Source organism: Nyctereutes procyonoides, unplaced genomic scaffold (assembly GCF_905146905.1).
Source record: "Nyctereutes procyonoides isolate TBG_1078 unplaced genomic scaffold, NYPRO_anot_genome, whole genome shotgun sequence".
Lineage (NCBI taxonomy): Eukaryota > Metazoa > Chordata > Mammalia > Carnivora > Canidae > Nyctereutes > Nyctereutes procyonoides.
Genome location: NW_026575147.1, coordinates 17,096,768 through 17,115,879, shown reverse-complemented (window position 1 = coordinate 17,115,879; position 19,112 = coordinate 17,096,768). Strand labels below are relative to the sequence as shown.

Below are 19,112 nucleotides of genomic sequence, written 5' to 3'. Positions count from 1 at the left end.
TTTCAGGAGAGCTAAAATGCCAGCTCTCTGTGGTACCTTCTCTGATAACCTCTCTCCCCTATTTCCTATAGTGTTTACTATTTGCACAGTTCATATGGTCCTTTGATAGCGATTTGCATTCCCCATTGCTCAGAACTCTTATTCAAAGCCTGGATTCTATCTTGTATATTGAAGTTAAATTGTTAGAAAAGTTAATTTTAATTACAAAATTAACATTTTATAAAGAGGAATGCCTTTAGATAAGCTTTTCATCCTGAAACACCTCCATAATCTTGTATGCAGATTGAGTTCTATTAGAATTAAATCCGGGGGGGGGGGGGGGGGCTGGGTGGCTCAGTTGGTTAAGCATCTGAGTCTTGTTTTCATGGTGGTGAGATCTCCATGCTCAGCATGTAGTCTACTTGGGATTCTCTCTTTCCCTCTGCCTCCCTCTCTGCCCCTCTCCTCTGTCATGTGAGCACTCATGTGCTTGCTCTCTCTCACTCGAATAAATAAAAACTTTTTTAAAACAAAGCATTAAATCCAGAGAGGTCAAAGTTGGCAGGTTAATTATTCATCAATTATTTTTATTTTTTAAGATTTATTTATTTATTTTAGGGAGTGAGAGCTTGCACAAGCAGAAGAAGGGAGAGGGACAAGGAGAAACCACCCTGAGGTCAGAGCTCCATCCCAAAACCCCAAGATTATGACTCATGATCTGAGCTGAAATCGAGAATCAGAGGCTTAATGGACTAAGTCACTCAGGAGCCCCTATTCATCAATTCTTTTGTTCAACAAATATTTATTGAGCACTTACTGTATACCAGGCTGTTCTTGATACTAGTGATATATCTGTGAACAAAACAGAAAAAAATCTTGCCTTTCTTATGGGGTTCACATGCCTGTGGGCAGAGACAGACAAGAAACAAAATTAACAAGGAAATATAATATTTTAAACAACGAAAGTGTATAGAATTTAAAAAAAATAACAATGAAGGGAGTGCTGGGGTGAGGTCTAGGGTGAGTTACACTTTTAAATAGGGTGGTCACTTCCTTGTGGCAGTGGTATTTGACCAAAGACCTAAAGAATGTGAGGAAGAGAATGAGCAGATATCTAGAGAGAGAGCATACCATACAGAAGGATCAGCAAGCCCCAAAACCCTAAGGAAGGAAGATGCTTGTTGTTTTTGAGAAGGAACAAAGCAAACCATGTGGCTGGAGCAAAGTGTGTAGGGGGAGAGTAGTAGGAAAAAGGGAAAAGACAAGGCATGGAGCCAGGCTCCAGATTCTGTAGGGCCTTGGGCCTTATAGGCTAGTGAAACCTATCATTTCACTCTAAATTTGATGAAAAAACAGCGGGGGTTTATAGCAGAGGTGTAATCTGATGTGTTTTAAAGGGTCACTGTGGCTGCTGTGCTAAGAATACACACTATAGGGGAGCAAGGGTGGGAGCAGGGAGACCAGTTACAGGGGCCATTCAAATAATTTAATGGCATGATCAATCACAGTGTCTTGGGCCACAGTAGTAGAGGTGACAATGCTGTGGTAGTAGATGGATTCTCTCTATATAGAAAGTAGAAATAAGATTTACAGACAGATGAGATGATGTGTATGAGAAAGAAGAGTCAAGAATAGCTCAAAAGGTTTTGGCCCAAACAACTGCAAATATTGAGTTGTTACCAATTGAAATGGGATCCACCAGGGAAGGAACATGTGTGCTGAGAAAGATCAGGGGTTCTGTTTCAGATGCCACAAGTATAACAGGTTTATATTCAAGTGGACATTTCTACTAGGTAGTTAGATACAGATTGGCATTCAGGAGAGAGGTCTAGATGGGCAAATAAACTTAGAAATTTTCTACATTGACCATGCTAGCAAATACAGTCTCTTTGGAGCTATTAAAACAAACCTTTCCATATTATTGGAAAATTGTGAGAATAATATAAGCAAGCTAGCCCCTATCTAACATATCAGCAAAAAATAAAAAAAAATATGTGGAGCACTTACCTATTCATTAATTCAACAAATATTTAGGGAGTGCTTCCTAAACTATGCAGTGAGAGTGCCAACATACCAAATATGCCTTGTCAGCCCTGAAAATACTCTAGTGTATTTGAGGTGATTTTAAGCAGGCTGTGACTCCACAAGGGGATGAATACCACTGGAGAGGGCTTCTTGGCTGTTGTGGGAACTGAAGGAATAGAGAAAAACATATGAATTATTGACCCTTTCCATGGGCAGCTCACAGACATAAACACGCGAAAAGTTAAATAGCTCTAAAAGGTGAAAATAATCCCTCAAGATGAACAGACAAGCAATGTCATGAGGCACCATATGAACACTTGCCAAATGTTGATATTTGCTTTAAGAGTTCAGAGGAGGGAGACATCTTTCTGGGCTGGGGTAACAGAGAAGGTTTTGTTTGGTTGGGATTGGAACTAGGATTTGAAAAAAAGAGGCGGTGATTCTCGAGGGGATGTGATAGCACTTTCCTTTATTCTAAGAGTGATGAGACGCCTGTGAAGGGTTTTAAGTAAGGGAGATGTCAGGATAAGATTTGAATTTTGAAAACATTACTCTGGCTATAATATGGAGAACAGATGGCTGGAGTAAAGTCTGGCAGACGGGACAGACTGTTGCAAAAGTCTTTGCTATGAGAATGGAGCATTCAAGTTGAGCTACCTAGCAAAGAGTGGGATATGTTCGGCTAGATCTTGGGGGAGAGGACTCAGGTGAAGGTTTGGGGTTGGGGGTTGTTTGGGAGGCTGTAGTGATAATCCTAAAAGTGGATAAAATCCCTGAAGGAGAAAGTATGAAGAAAAAAAAAAAAACATCAGAAGGGAAAGAAATAACTGTTGTTTAAGCACTCACTTTAGGGAACTGGCAAAAAAAAAAAAAAAAAAAAAAAAAGAAAGAAAGAAAAGAAAAAAGGCCAGAGAGATAGAAAAGCAAGGTATCACTGGGCATAAGATGAAACAGGCATTTATGTGCAGAAAGTTGGGTAAGAATCCCTGCATTCATCTGCAATTTTACTTTCCATGAACTTTATTAAACTATCTTATGTGACAAAGGAATCTAAGTAGACACGGAAATCATGATTAAACACTAATCTGGAATCTGGCAGCCTGGTTCCCCTTGTGCAAAATGGTAGTAGATAGATAAGTAGATAATAAGTAGGTTATTTCCTCTAGGAGCTTAGATCAGAAAAGGGCCTTGAAAATCACCTACTTTCCAACCACTTCATTTTATAAATGAGGACACTTAGGCCTCTGGAGAAGTGCATTTCCAAGGTCATACAGCCATTTAGTAACAGAGCTCAGACCAGAAAAGGATCTTCTGAGTTTTTATTTAGACTTTGATCTTTCTCAATATCTCTAAGCCTAAAAACACTCTTGTTCTAAGAGCTCAGATTTAATGAAAAGAGCGAAATTAATTTTAAATTTTTTTTTAGAAACGAAGAATATTTTGTCTTAAGTTACAGTCAATGGGAAGAAATGTGTTGCCCACTTCCAATCCAAATCTATTTGGGAGAATGCTCAGTTCTAATTATGCCCTCCTGAGGCTACTTTATTCACTGAAACTTTTTTTATCTTTCACAGGGCAGTGCAAGTGCAACTCTTATTGAGGTTTTTTCTCATTGTTCCAGTAAGAATTAATCATTCTTTCTTCTGGATTCCCATAGACGCAGTGTTTTTCAAACTTCAGTATGAAACCTATTAGTGGGTCATGAAATCAACTCAGCAGGTCACTCCTAGGAAGAAAAATAGAATAGAAAAACACCAAGAGTACATCACACAAAGTGATGGTAACATTACTTTGTGAAACTTTTAACTTCAGTTATGTGTGTATGTGTGTGTGTGTGTGCATCCCGGATTGCAGTATAAAATGTAAAAAGTTGAATAATACAAGCTTGGAGGATTCTGGTGTCAAACATATCCCTACACCTATTTAGCCACCCAGCTCTTTGAGAGTTGTGACTATCTTCATCTTTTGTATCTGTTATGCCCATCATACTACCTGGTGGATACTCAGGAGATATTGATTAGAATTATTATGAAGAATTAAGATAGGGAATCCCTGGGTGGCTCAGTGGTTTGGCTCCTGCCTTTGGCCCAGGGCATGATCCTGGAGTCCCAGGATCAAGTCCCACATCAGGCATGCATGAAGCCTGCTTCTCCCTCTGCCTGTGTCTCTGCCTCTCTCTCTCTCTCTCTCTCTCTCTCTCTCTCTCTCTGTGTGTGTGTGTGTGTGTGTGTGTCTTTCATGAATAAATAAATAAAAATCTTAAAAAGAAGATAGAATTAGAAGAATTAAGAGCAGTCAGGTTAGGGAAGAAGTGAGAACTTGATTTAAGTATAAAGGTTTTAGGGGTGCCTGGGTGACTCAGTGGTTGAGCATCTGCCTTTGGCTCAGGTTGTGATCCCAGGGTCCTGGGATCGAGGCCCACATCAGGCTTCTGCTTCTCTCTCTGTCTCTCATGAATAAATAAATAAAATCTTAAAAAAAAAAGTATAAAGGTTTCAGTTTCCTTTAGTTTTTTTTTCAACCTGGTATTACTGGAACTAAGAACCCATGTTTCATATCTGTGCTGTGGGACGGTCTCCCAGTCACCTTCAATGTCCTGTGTGATGTGGTATAAATAATACTTCCTGCTAATGTTGCAGCTGTCATTCAAGGATCTTAAATTGCTTTATGAGCAGGATCTGGTGATGAGTGCTTGGCTTCACTTGGCAGGTGCCAGAGCTAAGAACCAGTGACTCGCTGAAATCTCTGGGCTCCAGACTGACGCCTCCCTCCCCCCTTCTCCCTCCCCTCAGCCTTCTCTTTCCCTCATCCCTTAGAGGAAGGAGCCTTTGACCCTGCCTCTTTGTGAGCTTGTCCTACCGGTAAACAGTTTGCAAGGATTCAGAAACTAGATTTACCCTTTCGTTGGGGGTGGCTCTGGTGTCTATGGGGGTGGGAGGCATATGGTAGTAAAGGCTATGTATTTAACTGCTTCAGGACTTGAAAAGTCCAGGGAGGAAAATTGGGAAGGAACCAATCAGAGGTGAGTTTTAGATCATCAAAGGAAATTGGAGAACCCTCCTGTTAATAGGTCGTCAAGATTTGCACCTGATAGAAAGGGGTATTTGATGTGTGGTCCCCATTTTGTGTGCATATGCTCTTCCCTGTAGCAACCTGTTTATTGCTTTTGGCCACACTACTTTGGTTTTTGTTTGTTTGCCTATTCTTAAAAAATTTATTTTATTTTAAAGATTTTATTTATTTGTTCATAAGAGACACACAGAGAGAGGCAGAAACACAGGCAGAGGGAGAAGCAGTCTCTATGCAGGGAGCCTGACGTGGGATTCGATCACGGGTCTCCAGGATCATGCCCTGGGTTGCAGGCCGCGCTAAACCACTGACCGGGCACCTCGCCTATTTTTTTTTTTTCTTAAGTAAACTCTATCCCCATTGTGGGGCTGAAACTCAGGATCCTGAGATCAAGAGTCAAATCCTCTACCGACTGAGCCAGCTAGGTGTTCCTGCCCGTCCTTGGGGTTTTATTGTGCACATCAGCCACCAGAAACTCAAGTGCTCACTCACACACAGCCCTGCATTTGCTTTTGCGCAAGGCCACTATCACCTTGAAGTACTCCCATTCCCCATTTCCTGGAAGCTTCCAGGGGGCCGGTCTTTCTCTTTTCCAAGAAACTGTTAACTGTCTACAGTTGGGCCTGAGAGGCTTGGGGAGGGTGACAGCCGAGTCCTGGCTTGGAGTCGGGTTACACCACTTGTGTCTGAGTTCACGCAGCATGTTCCTCTGTCAGGGATTCCGCAAATATCTCCCGGAGGTAAAAAAGGAAAGAGCGCTGCGCTCCAGCACCCAGAGCAGCGAGCCCGGTCCCAGGTCCCCGAGAAAGCCCCAGCCACCGGGATCATGTCGCCATAGCCTCAGCAGCGCCCCAGCGGCTCACTTGATGCCGCGCTGCAGCCGCACTATGTTCCTAGGGTGAGGGGGCGACTGGGCATGCTGCTCCCCATGGGCTGCCCACCATGTCTAATGGATATCGCACTCTGTCCCAGCATCTCAATGACCTGAAGAAGGAGAACTTCAGCCTCAAGCTGCGCATCTATTTCCTGGAGGAACGCATGCAGCAGAAGTATGAGGCCAGCCGGGAGGACATCTACAAGCGGGTGAGTGCAGGCGCTGTGCGCCCTCAGGGGCCAGAGGCTGGTGGCCCACCCACTGGTCTCCAGGCCCTTCCACCCTGCCCTCCGGAGGTGCTGACTAGGGAGGGTGGCGGCTTCCACGCCAGGTGACCATGGACAAGCCCATCTCACCTCTCCTGTGTTTGTCTTGTACCTTCCTTGTGCATGAAGACAGAGGGGGCTGGATTCAGTCCCAGGCTCTCAAACTCTGCTCTGGAACTGCTCAGAACGATCATGTTTAGGGACCGGTTTAAAATGTAGATTCCCTGCCTTTACCCCCAGGGATTCTGATTTAGTACTGCAAGGCAAGGGGAGCTGGAAATTTTGCATTTTCTTAAAGTTTGTTTTTTAGTAATGGGGCTGGATCTCAGGACTCCAGGAGGCGCAGGTTCTTATGACTACTCCCGCCAGGCGCCTCCTGGAAATTTGCATTTTTAAAAGCCCCAGAGGTGAGTGTGAAGCAGGTAATTTCCAGAACATAGGTTTCGGCTAGAGAAGGGCCCCCTCTAGCTCTGTTTCAGTGGAGGCAGAGAAGGAACAGATGGAGCAAAGGGCAGGGACTGAGTATGGTTCTGTTCCCTGAGAAATTCGTGTTTGGTTTTGAAGATGATTTGATGCAGACAGTGTTTAAAGATCCAATCTTAGGCATTTTCAGGCTTTTAGAACTAGTTCATCTAAGAATGAAGAAAAGAGTGCTGATGGCAAGAGGGGTGGGGGGCGGGTAGCGCTTCTCTGAAAGAGAGAGCTGTCTTGGTTGATGGGTGAGTGATTGGGGTGGGGAAGGAAGAGGGAAGGGTTTGGCTGAGGGAAGGGTGAGATGAGACAGCACCTTGGTAAGAGGACACAAAACTTTAGGATGAAGCTTCTTTCCTAACCGGTTACCACAGCATTCATTTCCTCAGCCTTCTTAGTGTCTGGGCAAACTCTAAAGTGGCCCAAGTGACCTGGAGCTGGTGGCCTCTGATTTTTTTTTTTTTTTCAGAGCTTCTAAATCTCCAGCTGTTTACACCAGAAGACTATACAAATATTATCATTGTCTATGTGCCCTGTCCTGTCGAGAAGGTTGGGAAGCTTTTGTAGGCTGCTAGATAATAGGTTGGATCAGAGGAATAACTGGTGTCTTTGAAACCCATTTATTTGGTAAATTCAATTAATGTGGACAGCTAAATCTGGGAGGTTTAGCCCTGTTTTCTGTCTTTCCTGGATTTCCATGTTTTAACCTGAATCTTCCTGAAATTGGTCCAGACTCACTTATCATCTCTTCTGTGGCTATAGAGTGAGCAGGCCTGAATGGAATTGCTGGGGGTCAAGGTCAAGGATGAGAATTGGTAATGCAGAGAGATTGAGGGTGGGATGAATGGCAGTCTTTGCCTCAGGGTAGGAATAGTGAATAGATTTGTTCATTGTGCAGAGGGAGGAACATTTTTCATTAACTGTCTCCAAAACAGGGCAGAAGGAAGGAGCAGTGTCTTAGATAATTTAAAGGAAAGGGTTTTTGTTTTCCTTGCTTAAATCAACTGCTTAAATCTTTTGGTCTCACCTTCTGCTCTGCACTGACTAACAAGACAGTCCTCAGGAACATTTTGGGTGGGGTGTGGGAGGGTACAGTTACTCTCCTAGAGGAGTGTGGTTAAGAAGATTCTAGAGGGGTGGGGTAGAGTGTAGTCACAGGACATTGTCACGTGCAGAGGTGCTAACCCTTTTATTAGCTCAGTATTGCCACTAAGCCCTATCTCTTCCTTGTACCAAGTAGTCAGGCACCTACTGATATCATATGATTAAAGGGATCTCAAAATACTGTGTCCCCTCCTTTCCCTTTTTTACCATCATACACTCATCTCATCTAGCTGTTATTCGGGAAGCGCTGAAGTTTTAAGTTAAAATGTTCTTCATATTTGGGAAGCAAAACACATAAAGCCATCATCAATCATTAATATCATAGTTGAAATTAGTTTATCACACTATATATTGATGAGGGATTTATAGAAACAAGGGCAGTTCTATTTTGATGGAAGGCTTCACCCCAGCTGGAGCCCTGGACAACCGGGGGACCTAGGCAAATTAACATTTCTGAGTCTGTGACAGCCCCTGTAGAACTGGCACTAAGAATACTGCACAACTCCATAGGCACTGAAGATTATTTGTTGAGAGTATGAATAAATAGAAGCCATAAAAATTAAACAAGAAAACATAGCACCTTGTGAACTTCATAGCTTCATAAGTATATGAAGGGGAAGTAGTTATATACATTTACTGGTAGTAATGGTTATTATGAGTTTTAAAATGAGAAAGAGAAAAAATAAAAAAAATAAATAAAATGAGAAAGAGGTTTGGCTCTTTTATCCTCACCCTCAGATATTCCCATGAATATGCCTTATGTTCCTTCTTGTTGGTCACACTGAGATACCACAAAGTTAGGACAATGAATTAGAAGCAATGTGGGTAAAGAGACATGCAGGATGACACACAGTGCATCACACAGTAAGTCAGGTGATTCAGATATGAATTTAGAGCCCTATTTTGTGACCAAACTTAGCTTGATATTTCTTTAGCAGTGGAAGGACACTTCTTTAAATATAGTAAAAACATTAAACCATACCCAGCTGAGTCAGAATCCACACTACCTTGGGTGCTGGATGCATGGTTCTTTAAATAAACCCAATGTTCGTGAAACAAATGTAATGTAAGTCTCCTGTGAATAGTAATTATTTTATCATTTTACATATTTTTGGTACAGCAGACTTGTTGAGATATTTTACTAAAAAGTGAAATATTACTGTCATAATGAGAGACAATCAAGCATTTCACCATGACAACTGTAGGCAAGGGAAATATGAGAAACTTCAGGAGAAAAAGACTTGTGGAAGCTTCAATCTTCCTGTCTCCATGTGGCAAGTCCTCAGGTAGTTAAGTGAGGGAGAGACTAAAATAGATATAATCCTTAATTGTAATGGCAGCTACAAGGATGTTTAATTATATGAGAAGTTGTAAAAGAGAATTAGGTGCAAAACTAGAGAAATCACCTTCAAAGCAAGTAAATTTAGCACAGGAGTTAAGGGTTTCTCTTCGAGCTGTTCAGAGAAGTCAGAAATAATCTTAAAACTCATACTACTTATGGATTAATAAAATAGTACTAAATTATTCATAAAAATCGGTTCTGTGAGATGGAGACTTTTCTGTTGAGTGTTATCCTTTAAACTTCAATTTCTGTAAGCAATTTTAAAAGAAACCACATGGGAAGAGGCTGCTGACCTTCAGCACAAATAAAATAGGGAATATTTAGGTACCACTGCCCCCTCTTGGTAGCAAATATTAATTGTAGGTTCAGCTTTTGTGGGAAGCCAGTTTTGAGCGTCTAAAGCAGGGAAAGGAGAAACCACTGCAGGGCTTATAGCTCCTGATTCTGGAGCAGTTAGGTGAGAAAATGCTGTAAGTGGTCCATAGCTGAGTATGGCCCACTCTTGGGGAGACTGGCTTGTGAGCATTTCTGGACTGCAGCTGTTCTGGTAAATAATTGGGTGGCAACTTGGCTGACTTCCTGGTTGTTGTTGATTATCTAATCCTGCATCTTCTCATGATAGCTGAGTGTGCTGCCACTGGAAATATGCCCAACCCTGGAATTTATGAAATCCACTGCTGTGTGGTAAACATCCAGTCCCCATACAGCACACAAAACCATCAGCTGTGTTTTGCCCCATGATGACTACTTACATGTTAAACTTCTGTGAATTTATTATTACCCAAGGTTTTTTTTTAAGATGTTTTTATTTTATTGTATTGTATTGTATTGTATTGTATTTTGTATTGTATTTTAGAGAGAGCAAGTAGGTAGAAGTGCAGAGAGAGAGAATCTTTAAGCAGACTCCCCTGCTGACTGGGGAGTCCAATGTGGGGCTTGATCTCATGATTCATGAGATCACGACCTGAGCTGAAACCAACAGTTGGATACTTAACCAACTGAGCCATGCAGGCGCCTCCCTAAGTTTTGTTTTAAAAAAAATTTAAGGTTTCCTTTTAAGAATGGAAATTTAGAATCTTACAGGGCCAGATCCAATAATAAAACCATCACTAAAAACTGAATCCTGTCATCCTGGACCAGGTAGAGTCAATGTTTAGATATGACATTATTGATATTAGAAGGTTAAAGTGGTTTTGGCCTTTAGACAGGAGTTGAAAGTTGTATTTCATTGTGTGTTGCCCTTACACTGCCTGACTTCCTTGAACCGTGCTTTCTTACCTTTGAGATTGGATGGTATTTCTCCTGAGAAAACTTTGAAGCTTATACATAACATAATTCTGTAACAGGTTTTTAAAATCATGATAAATGGCCTATTAACTTTGCTTGCCTCCTAAATTTTCATCATTTCTACTATTCTGTGATCACTGGGCATAGTAGTTAAGAGATGAACTCAGTAGACCTGAGACAGCTTGGTTCTATCACTTGCTTCCTGCATTAATTTGGGAAAATACTATAATTTCTCTGAGCTGAAGTGGGCATTATAATAGTACCTATCTTATAGGATCTGAGGGAGGATTAAATAAGCCAATTAATTGAAATCAGTACAATGCCAATCATATAGTAAGCCCTGAAGAAATATTTGCCATTATTGTGACAAGTTGAAAGATGACATTATCCAGATAAGTCCAATTATTGGATAAGTCCAATCGATTTTTATGTTAAGTCAGTTTTTCTCCTCAGCAGTGGATTTGGGACCATTTGTCCCAATTCTCCATTTTAGTTTGACCATAAATAAATAACATAATATAATTGAAGTGTCCCTATTGCAGCAAGTCTTCCTCAAATACAAATGTTTCTTCAAAGAGAATAAATAAGAAAGGCTAGGTTTGTTAAATTTGGTTTTTAAAATAAAATATTTTATTTAATAATAGTACAAAGTCCTTTACTTTCACAAAAATTAATTGACTATGATTGGTTGTAATTCAAAAATGTTTATCATCTTGATTTAATACTTTGTAATATATCTTGATCTGGTTCTTAATTCATTTTTTTAAAGATTTATTTATTGATTTTAGAGAGATTGGGGGTGGGGGTGGGGGCAGAGGGAGAGGGAGAATCTCAACCAGACTCCACACTGAGCGCAGAGCCTAATGTGGGTAGGCCTCAATCTCATGACCCTGAGATCACAACCCAAGCCAAAACCAAGAGTTGGACGCTTAACTGACTGCACCGCCCAGGACCCCCTTATTTTTCTATTTTTTAAGAACTTTTTAAAAAATTGAGATATAGTTGACATATAACAGTATATTCATTTCAGATGTACAACATAATGATTTGATATATGCATATATTGCAACAATGATCACCACAATAAGTCTAGTTAACATCTATTACCACACATGGCTGCTAAAATATTTTTTTCTTGTGATGAGAGATTTTAAGATCTATTCTCTTTGTTAAATTTCTTTTTGGTTTACTGACTGATTTTCTTTAGTCCTAGCCTGAGTTTTTTCGGCTTTGGGCAATGTGATGAGTAACAGTCTACGTGCAGCCTTACTGTGCTAAGCAGCCAAAAGTTCAGTGAAGTCCCAAGAAACTCCTTTGGGCTATACAATTTAGGAACTTTGAACCAACCTATTACAGCAAGACTAATATCTTTGAGGGATATCAAAATGTAGGTACACAACTCTTGGACTCAATCAGAAGACCTGAATTCTGAATCTATATAGTCCTTGCTACATGTCCTTGGCCATGCCCATAACTTCTTTGAGCCTTTGTTTCCTAAAATAGAGGCCTGAATTCCTGCACTGCCCTCCTTCCCATATGCAAATATGTTTTAATGTGTTAGATGTTAAGTCAGTATAAAGGACTACCATCCTGCACACCTGGAGACATATACTAGAACATGGATGCACCTTCTCAGGTTATTGCCTAAAGTGAACATGCAGTTGCTATTGTGCAGCGAATGGTTTTCTTCCTATATTTAACAGAGTGGGCTCCTGTTTTCTTTTTATAGTTTAGTAAACCTTTAAAACCTTGTTTAGTTAGCTGCTAAGGCTTTTATCTCCCTCTATGTTTTATTTACATCAAGTCTAGGAAATGTGTATAATAGGGAAGGGAGAAATAGAAGTAAAGATAAGAGAAATCAGGATGAGTTTGTTCAAACTATTTTTTTATTTCATTATTTTTTGATTTAAAGATTTTATTTATTTGAAAGTGAGAAAGAGAGAGCAAGAGCCAGCATGAGCAGAGAGAGAGGGAGAAGCAGATTCCTTGCTGAACAGGGACTTGATCTCAGGACCCTGGCATCATGACCCGAGCTTAAGGCACATGCTTAACTAACTGAGCCATACAGGAACTTGGCCAAACTATTTTTAAATAGTTTTCTGGAGGGACGCCTGCGTGGCTCAGTGGTTGAGCATCTGCCTTTGGTTCAGGTTGTAATCCCGGGGTCCTGGGATCGAGTCCCGCATCGGGCTCCTCTCAGGGAGCCTGCTTCTCCCTCTGCCTATGTCTCTGCTTCTCTCTGTGTATCTCTCATGAATAAATAAATAAAATCTTTAAATAAACAAATAGTTCTCTGGAAGCCTGGTGTGAACATAGCCCATGTGTGCCTGTGTCTATACACATTGTATGTATGATTCCTCATTCTCTGCATTCTGAGGTCTATGACGGCACTCTTATCTATTTCCTCTTCTTTTTGAGAGTAGAAGTAGGTAGAAAGTACAGAGACTTTATCATTAAATAGTTGTAACTGGCATTTGTGTTCTTAGTTTAAAAAATGTTTAATCTTCACAGCTATTAGGGTAACTGCTATAAAAACAAAACAAAGAAATAAACTGGAAAATAACATATGTTGGCCAGGGTGTGGAAAACTGTAACACTGTGTATACCCAAGAAGCTCCTCTGGAAAATAGCATGATGATTCCTAAAAAAATGAAACAGAATTGTTATATGATCCAGCAAGTACACTTCTAGGTATAGACCTGAAAGAAGAGAAAGCAGGGACTCAACCAGATATTTTTTTCACCCATGTTCATAGCTTGAAGTGTCCATTGACAGATGGACAGACAAAATGTGGTACACACATGCAATGGAATATTGTTCAGCCCAAAAAAGGAAGGAAATTCTGACACATGTTACAACACGGATGAACTTTGAGGACATTATGCTAAGTAAAGTAAACCAGTTACAAAAGAACAGCTATTATATGGTTCCACTTACATGAGGTGCCTAGCGTAGTTCAATTCATAGAGACAAAGAGTAGAAAGTGGTTGCCAGGGGCTGGGGGGAGGATGTGGAAAGGGAGTTCTTGATTAATGGGTACAGTCAGTTGGGGAAGAAGTTCTGGAGATGGATAGTTGCACCATATGAATGTATTTCATGCCACTGGGTTGTATGCTTAAAAATGGTTAAAATGGTAAATTTTATATTGTGTATATTTTACTACAATAAAAAAATTTTAAGCAACTTTCCCATAGCTGTTATAGTTACTTTAAAATATCATGGAAGCTTTGACCAAAAACAATTTGTTTTTTGTTTTTGCTTAATACAACTTTTCTCATTTTTAAATTTTATTTATTTATTTATTTGAGAGGAAGAGAGCACACATACATGAGAGAGGGGAGGGAGAGGAAGAGGGAAAAAATCCCAAGAGGACTCTGTGCTGAGAGCAGAGTCCCATGTGGGGCTTGATCTCAAGACCCGGAGATCACGTGAGCTGAAACCAAGAGTCTGATGCCCAACCAACTGAGCCATCCAGGTGCCCCGAATTTTCTCTCTCTCTCTCTCTTTTTAAAAAAAAAAATTTTTTTTTAAAGATTTTATTTATTTATTTATTTATTTATTTATTTATTTATTTATTTATTTATTTACGAGAATATACAGAGAGAGAGAGAGGCAGAGACACAAGCAGAGGGAGAAGCAGGCTCCATGCAGGGAGCCTGACGTGGGACTCGATCCGGGTCTCCGGGATCACGCCCCGGACTGAAGGCGGCGCTAAACCGCTGAGCCACCTGGGCTGCCCAACTTTTCTCATTTTTAAGAGCTTTTAATTAGAAGTCATAATACTTCTGGCCTGTTGGAAAAGAGAACATTTTTTCTTTGAATATTTAAGACTTTTTCTTCCAATCACTAGAAAATAAATCTGAAACTAAATTCTGGAGTCTAATTTAATTCTATTCCATGTCTAACTATCTTAACTATGTCTACAAAATTTATACTTCTGCATAAACTTAGAAAGCTATTTCCTCTCCCTATTGGTTATGTACATCTAAGTTTATACACTGATAGAAATAGCATGATACAATTGAAAGAATAAACATTCTAAATTCCTATCTCAAATGTTTCCCTTGTTTGCATTATCACCTTGGCCATTCTTTTACTTATGTTTACACACATTCATTCATTCATTCATTCATTCAAGCATCTATTGACTATCTACTATATGCCAGCAGCTGTGCCAGTGAAAGATATCAAATAAATAAAAACAGCATAATAAAGGCTACCAGAGGGGTACCTGGGTGGCTCTACTGGTTCAGTGTCTGCCTTTGGCTCAGGTCATGATCTCAGGGTCCTGGGATCGAGCCCACGTTATGCCCCAAGCTCAGCAGGTAGTCTGTTTCTCCCTCACCCTCTGCCCTTCCCTCCTGCTCTTGCGCTCTCTCATAAATAAATAAATAAATAAATAAATAAATAAATAAATAAATAAATAAAAATCTTTAAAAATAAAGTGTACCATAGAGGGATGTAAGATTGCTATAAGTCCTAAGAATGACAAAATCCACCAGGAAAGACTTCTAAGTGTGTGAAGTTTGAATTGAATCTTAAAAAGACACAACAATGAGGAAAAGCATTTTAGAAAGAAGGAACATCATATACAAGGGCACAAAGTCATGAAAAAGCATTTTGTGTTTGGAATATTCCAAGTCATTCTGTAGGGCTAGAACATGGTATTAAGGGCTTGTGGCAGGATTAAGATGAGATTGTAAAGTTAAATCATGGAGAGTTTTGTATTTATCCATTTCCTCATTTTTTAAAAGATTTTATTTATTTATTTATTTATTTGATAGAGAGTGAGCAAGTGCATAAGTAGGGGGAGAAGGAGAAGGACAAGTAGACTCCTTGCTGAGCAGGGAGCCTAATGCAGGGCTAGATACCAGGACCTTGACATCATGACTTGAGCCAAAGGCAGATGCTTAACCTATTGAGCCACCAGGAGCCCCTCCATTTGCTCATTAATCAACATTAGTTGGGTGCCTACTGTATTCTGAGTACTATGCTGGAATTTGAGGCTTCAAAGATGAGTTAAGGTCAAGTGATAAATAAGAGTGTGGTAAAAAGCAGTAAGAGAGATGTATACAAAGTATAAGGAATTGAAATGAAGCATCTCTAACCCAACTGAATAGAATACATAGATGGAAGGAAAATCTACAAAGGATTCTTTGAGGAAATGACGCCTAAGCTTTGTCTTCAAAGAAGAGTGATCATTAGTCAGTGGATGGTGAGCTGGAAAGAAAGGGTTTTTGCCAGAAGCAAATACCAAAGGCAAGAAATCACATAGTATGCATGGAGAATTATAAGTGGTTTTTGTGTTGCTAAATTTAAGTGCTAGACACAGAATGAGGCTGAAGAGTATGTGGGACATAATTCTTTGTGTTGTTTTAAGACTATTCTGAGGATGGTAAGGAGCCATTGATGGGCTTAAACATCAGGGAATGCAGTAGATCCTTCTGGTGGTTGAGGAAGATGGACTCAAGGAAGATAAGGCAGTAAGTCAGCAGGACAGACCAAATAAGAGATGTTGAGGGCCATGGGGAATAGGAATAGAGGGGAGGGAACTGATCTGTGAAATATTTGGGATGTAAAATATCTGTAGGACCTGGTGATGGATGGGATGGGAAAATTGAGAAAGACATTAAGAAGACTGTCAGGTTCCTGGCTAAAACAAATCACTTTTTCTGGGCATCTGGTTATTTCTGTATAAAATGAGTGGGCTGAACTGGGATGGTCACTGACATCCCTCTCAGCACTGAATTTCATGGTGCTGAGCAGTCTCTTCGGGTACTCTCACCAACATAGATCTCCCAGTCTCTCAGCTCCTCTGATGCCTTTTCAGTAAAGGAGGTGCCAGCAGAGCTGAGATGGCTTTAACACTGCCAGCCAATGTCAGGGAAATCTAGTGCTGTTACCAGGTAGCTGGAGTTATAATTAGCCCAGTTGCTAGGGGAAAACTGAGATTCTGTAAGCATGGACTGCCAGAAACAGCTTTTCCCTACTTGATGAATTTGCTTGTTTGTGGGAACAAAGTGGATATGGATGAAGTGTTTTGAATGTGCTTTTGGAGAATTCCATTTTTGCCTAGAGTATAGGATATGTTAAAAGCAAAAAAATAGGTTTGAGCTGGGGCTCATTGACATCTTGTCTGTGGTAGGAAGAGTGGGCACAAATATATCGGGATGGCTGGAAAGAAGCTTATTTTCGGCTGAATGGAGATAAACAAGAACACAGAATCACAGTTTGGAGTTAGGGAAGATCTTAGAGATAATTTATATAACCTCTTTTCTTTCTTTTTTAAATTATCATTTTATTAGAGAACCAAAAAATCCACTTATACTTTATAAAAATGATTTTTTTCAATAAAAGCAAAATTAATAAATAGCCAATGTACAGTATAATAGAGAAAGCTTATTAACATATAACATGCTACAGAGCAGTTTTTCTTTATTTTTGTTTTTATTCCTTCCCCTAAGGCCCCCCAGGGCAGTTATTCAATTGCTACTATGGATGAGACACGTAAGAAATTACAGAAAAATTGGAGAATTATAAGCATAAACTATTGGGATCCCTGGGTGGCGCAGCGGTTTGGCGCCCGCCTTTGGCCCAGGGCGCGATCCTGGAGACCCCGGATCGAATCCCACGTTGGGCTCCCGGTGCATGGAGCCTGCTTCTCCCTCTGCCTGTGTCTCTGCCTCTCTCTCTCTCTCTGTGTGACTATCATAAATAAATAAAAATTAAAAAAAAATAAGCATAAACTATTAACAAAACATTTCGTTGACAAGAATAATTTTTAATAGTAAAAATCATTCTATATTTAGAAACTAAAAGTAATATGATTAATAAAAAATTTTTGGATTCTGTGAGTTGTCTCCCCAGATTGATTTATCTGTAAAATCAATGTAATTCCAATAATAATTTTTTAAATCGAGCATAATTAACATACAGTGTTATATTACTTTCGGTGTAAAATGTAATGATTGATCTATGCATTTCTCAGTGTTTATCAAGATAAGTATACTCTTAATCGCCTTTATATATTTCACCCATCCCTCCACCCATCTCCTCTCTGGCAACCACATTTGTCCTCTGTATTTAAGAGTTGTTTTAAAAAAAAATAGTTTAAAAAAAATAGTTTTTTATGTCTTTTTTTCTTCGGTTGTTTGTTAAATTCCACATATAAATGAAGTCATATGGTATTTGTTGTTCTCTGATTGATTTATTTCATGTAGCATTATCTTTTAGATCTATCCATTTGTTGCAAATGGCAAGATTTCATTCTTTTTATGGCTGAGTAATATTCCAGTGTGTGTGTGTGTGTGTGTGTGTGTGTACACTGCTTCTTTTTATCTGTTCATTTATAGATGGACATTTAGGCTGCTTCCATATTTTGTCTATTGTAAATAATGCTGCAATAAATAAACAGCATTTTTATTCCCTAAAATGTTTTATTTTTTAATTTATTTAATTTAATTTATTTTATTTCCAAAATTTATTTTTGAGATATGGAAAGTGAGGCTCAGAATAGTAAAGTCACTTGCCTATGGTCACAGAAAAAAACTACTAATGAAGTTGAGACTAGAATCCAGGAGGCCTTGCTACCTGTCCGGGCATTTGCAGTGACTTCCTTGGTTTTCAACATAATTCAAGGGATTTATATACTTGTCAAAAACTTAGACTTTCTTCCTCTTTGCACTACTGGGCTAAAATAGAATGTTACACAGCAGAAACTGGAGCAATTCACAGACAAGTGATTCTGTACTCTGTGTGTATGGCCAAAAGAAAATATTTATTCCCTCAGCCTATATAGAACCCTTCCCCAGGAGTTTCATTTGTGTTTCCAAAGGCCATTATGAACTTTTTTTTTTCTTTTCTTTTCTTTTCTTTTTTCTTTTTTTTTTTTTGCTCTGCTTCCTCCTCTTGGCCTTTGCTCATGTAAGCAAGTTCAACTTCACAGAGAAGTGGGGCTCTGTTATACATGGAGAAGGTGCACGGTGGAGGCTGATGCAGACTGGAAAGGAGCCCGCCCTATCATGTTAAATAGCAGCTAATCCACCCACACACCAAAAGGCAGTGCTCCCACTTGGTACATGCCGTTCTGTGGAAAGCCCGTAATAGTCAGGTGGCTTTTTGCCAAGTAGCTTTAGACCAGACTTTGAGCTACACAGGGCAGTTACCATCTCTGTTATTTGGAAACTTGGCTTGGAGAGGTTGGGACAAATGAAAGACACTGGCTGCCTTGTAATGCCAGCTTTTCATCTCCCAACCTCATGCAAGGCCCTGCTGCCATGAAGGGCAGGAAGCCATCTCTACACACACAGTGCTTCAGAAAGCCTGCATGGAGGCTTGATGGGGAAGCCCTCCTCTAAGCCCCTGGGTAAGTGGAAGGGCCAAAAATAAGTGAATCCTTCAAGGGCACTTTTTTGATGGGTTTCAGAGCTTCTCTGAGGCTACCCCTCTCAGGGATATATCAGTAGGCCTCCCTATCCAGATTCTCTCTAGTCTAGTGAGTAAATACTAAATATAAACACAAACCTCGTCCTGCCCATCTGCTACAACTCAGTTGAGGACAAGGTGTGTTGCTGTCACTCCACCCCAGAGTCAGGAACTTCTGTGTCCAGAGCTGGACTCTAGGGTCTTCCTATACAGAAATCAAATGAGGATAGTGGACCTCAGGAGCTCAGAAGTGCAGATCTCTTAAAGGTGG

The 19,112-nt window shown here is 40.1% G+C and overlaps 1 protein-coding gene across 5 annotated transcripts in view; it reads left to right on the top strand.

Moving 5' to 3' along the window:
• The window catches only part of LOC129501357 (myomegalin-like), a 182,000-nt gene that overhangs the window by 38,471 nt on the left and 124,417 nt on the right, over positions 1 to 19,112 (top strand). For all 5 annotated transcript variants that reach the window (XM_055312440.1, XM_055312437.1, XM_055312443.1 and 2 more), the window contains exon 4: positions 6,046 to 6,156. In XM_055312440.1, coding sequence (XP_055168415.1) covers positions 6,046 to 6,156 — 111 coding nt within the window. The remainder of the gene's footprint in view (positions 1 to 6,045; positions 6,157 to 19,112) is intronic.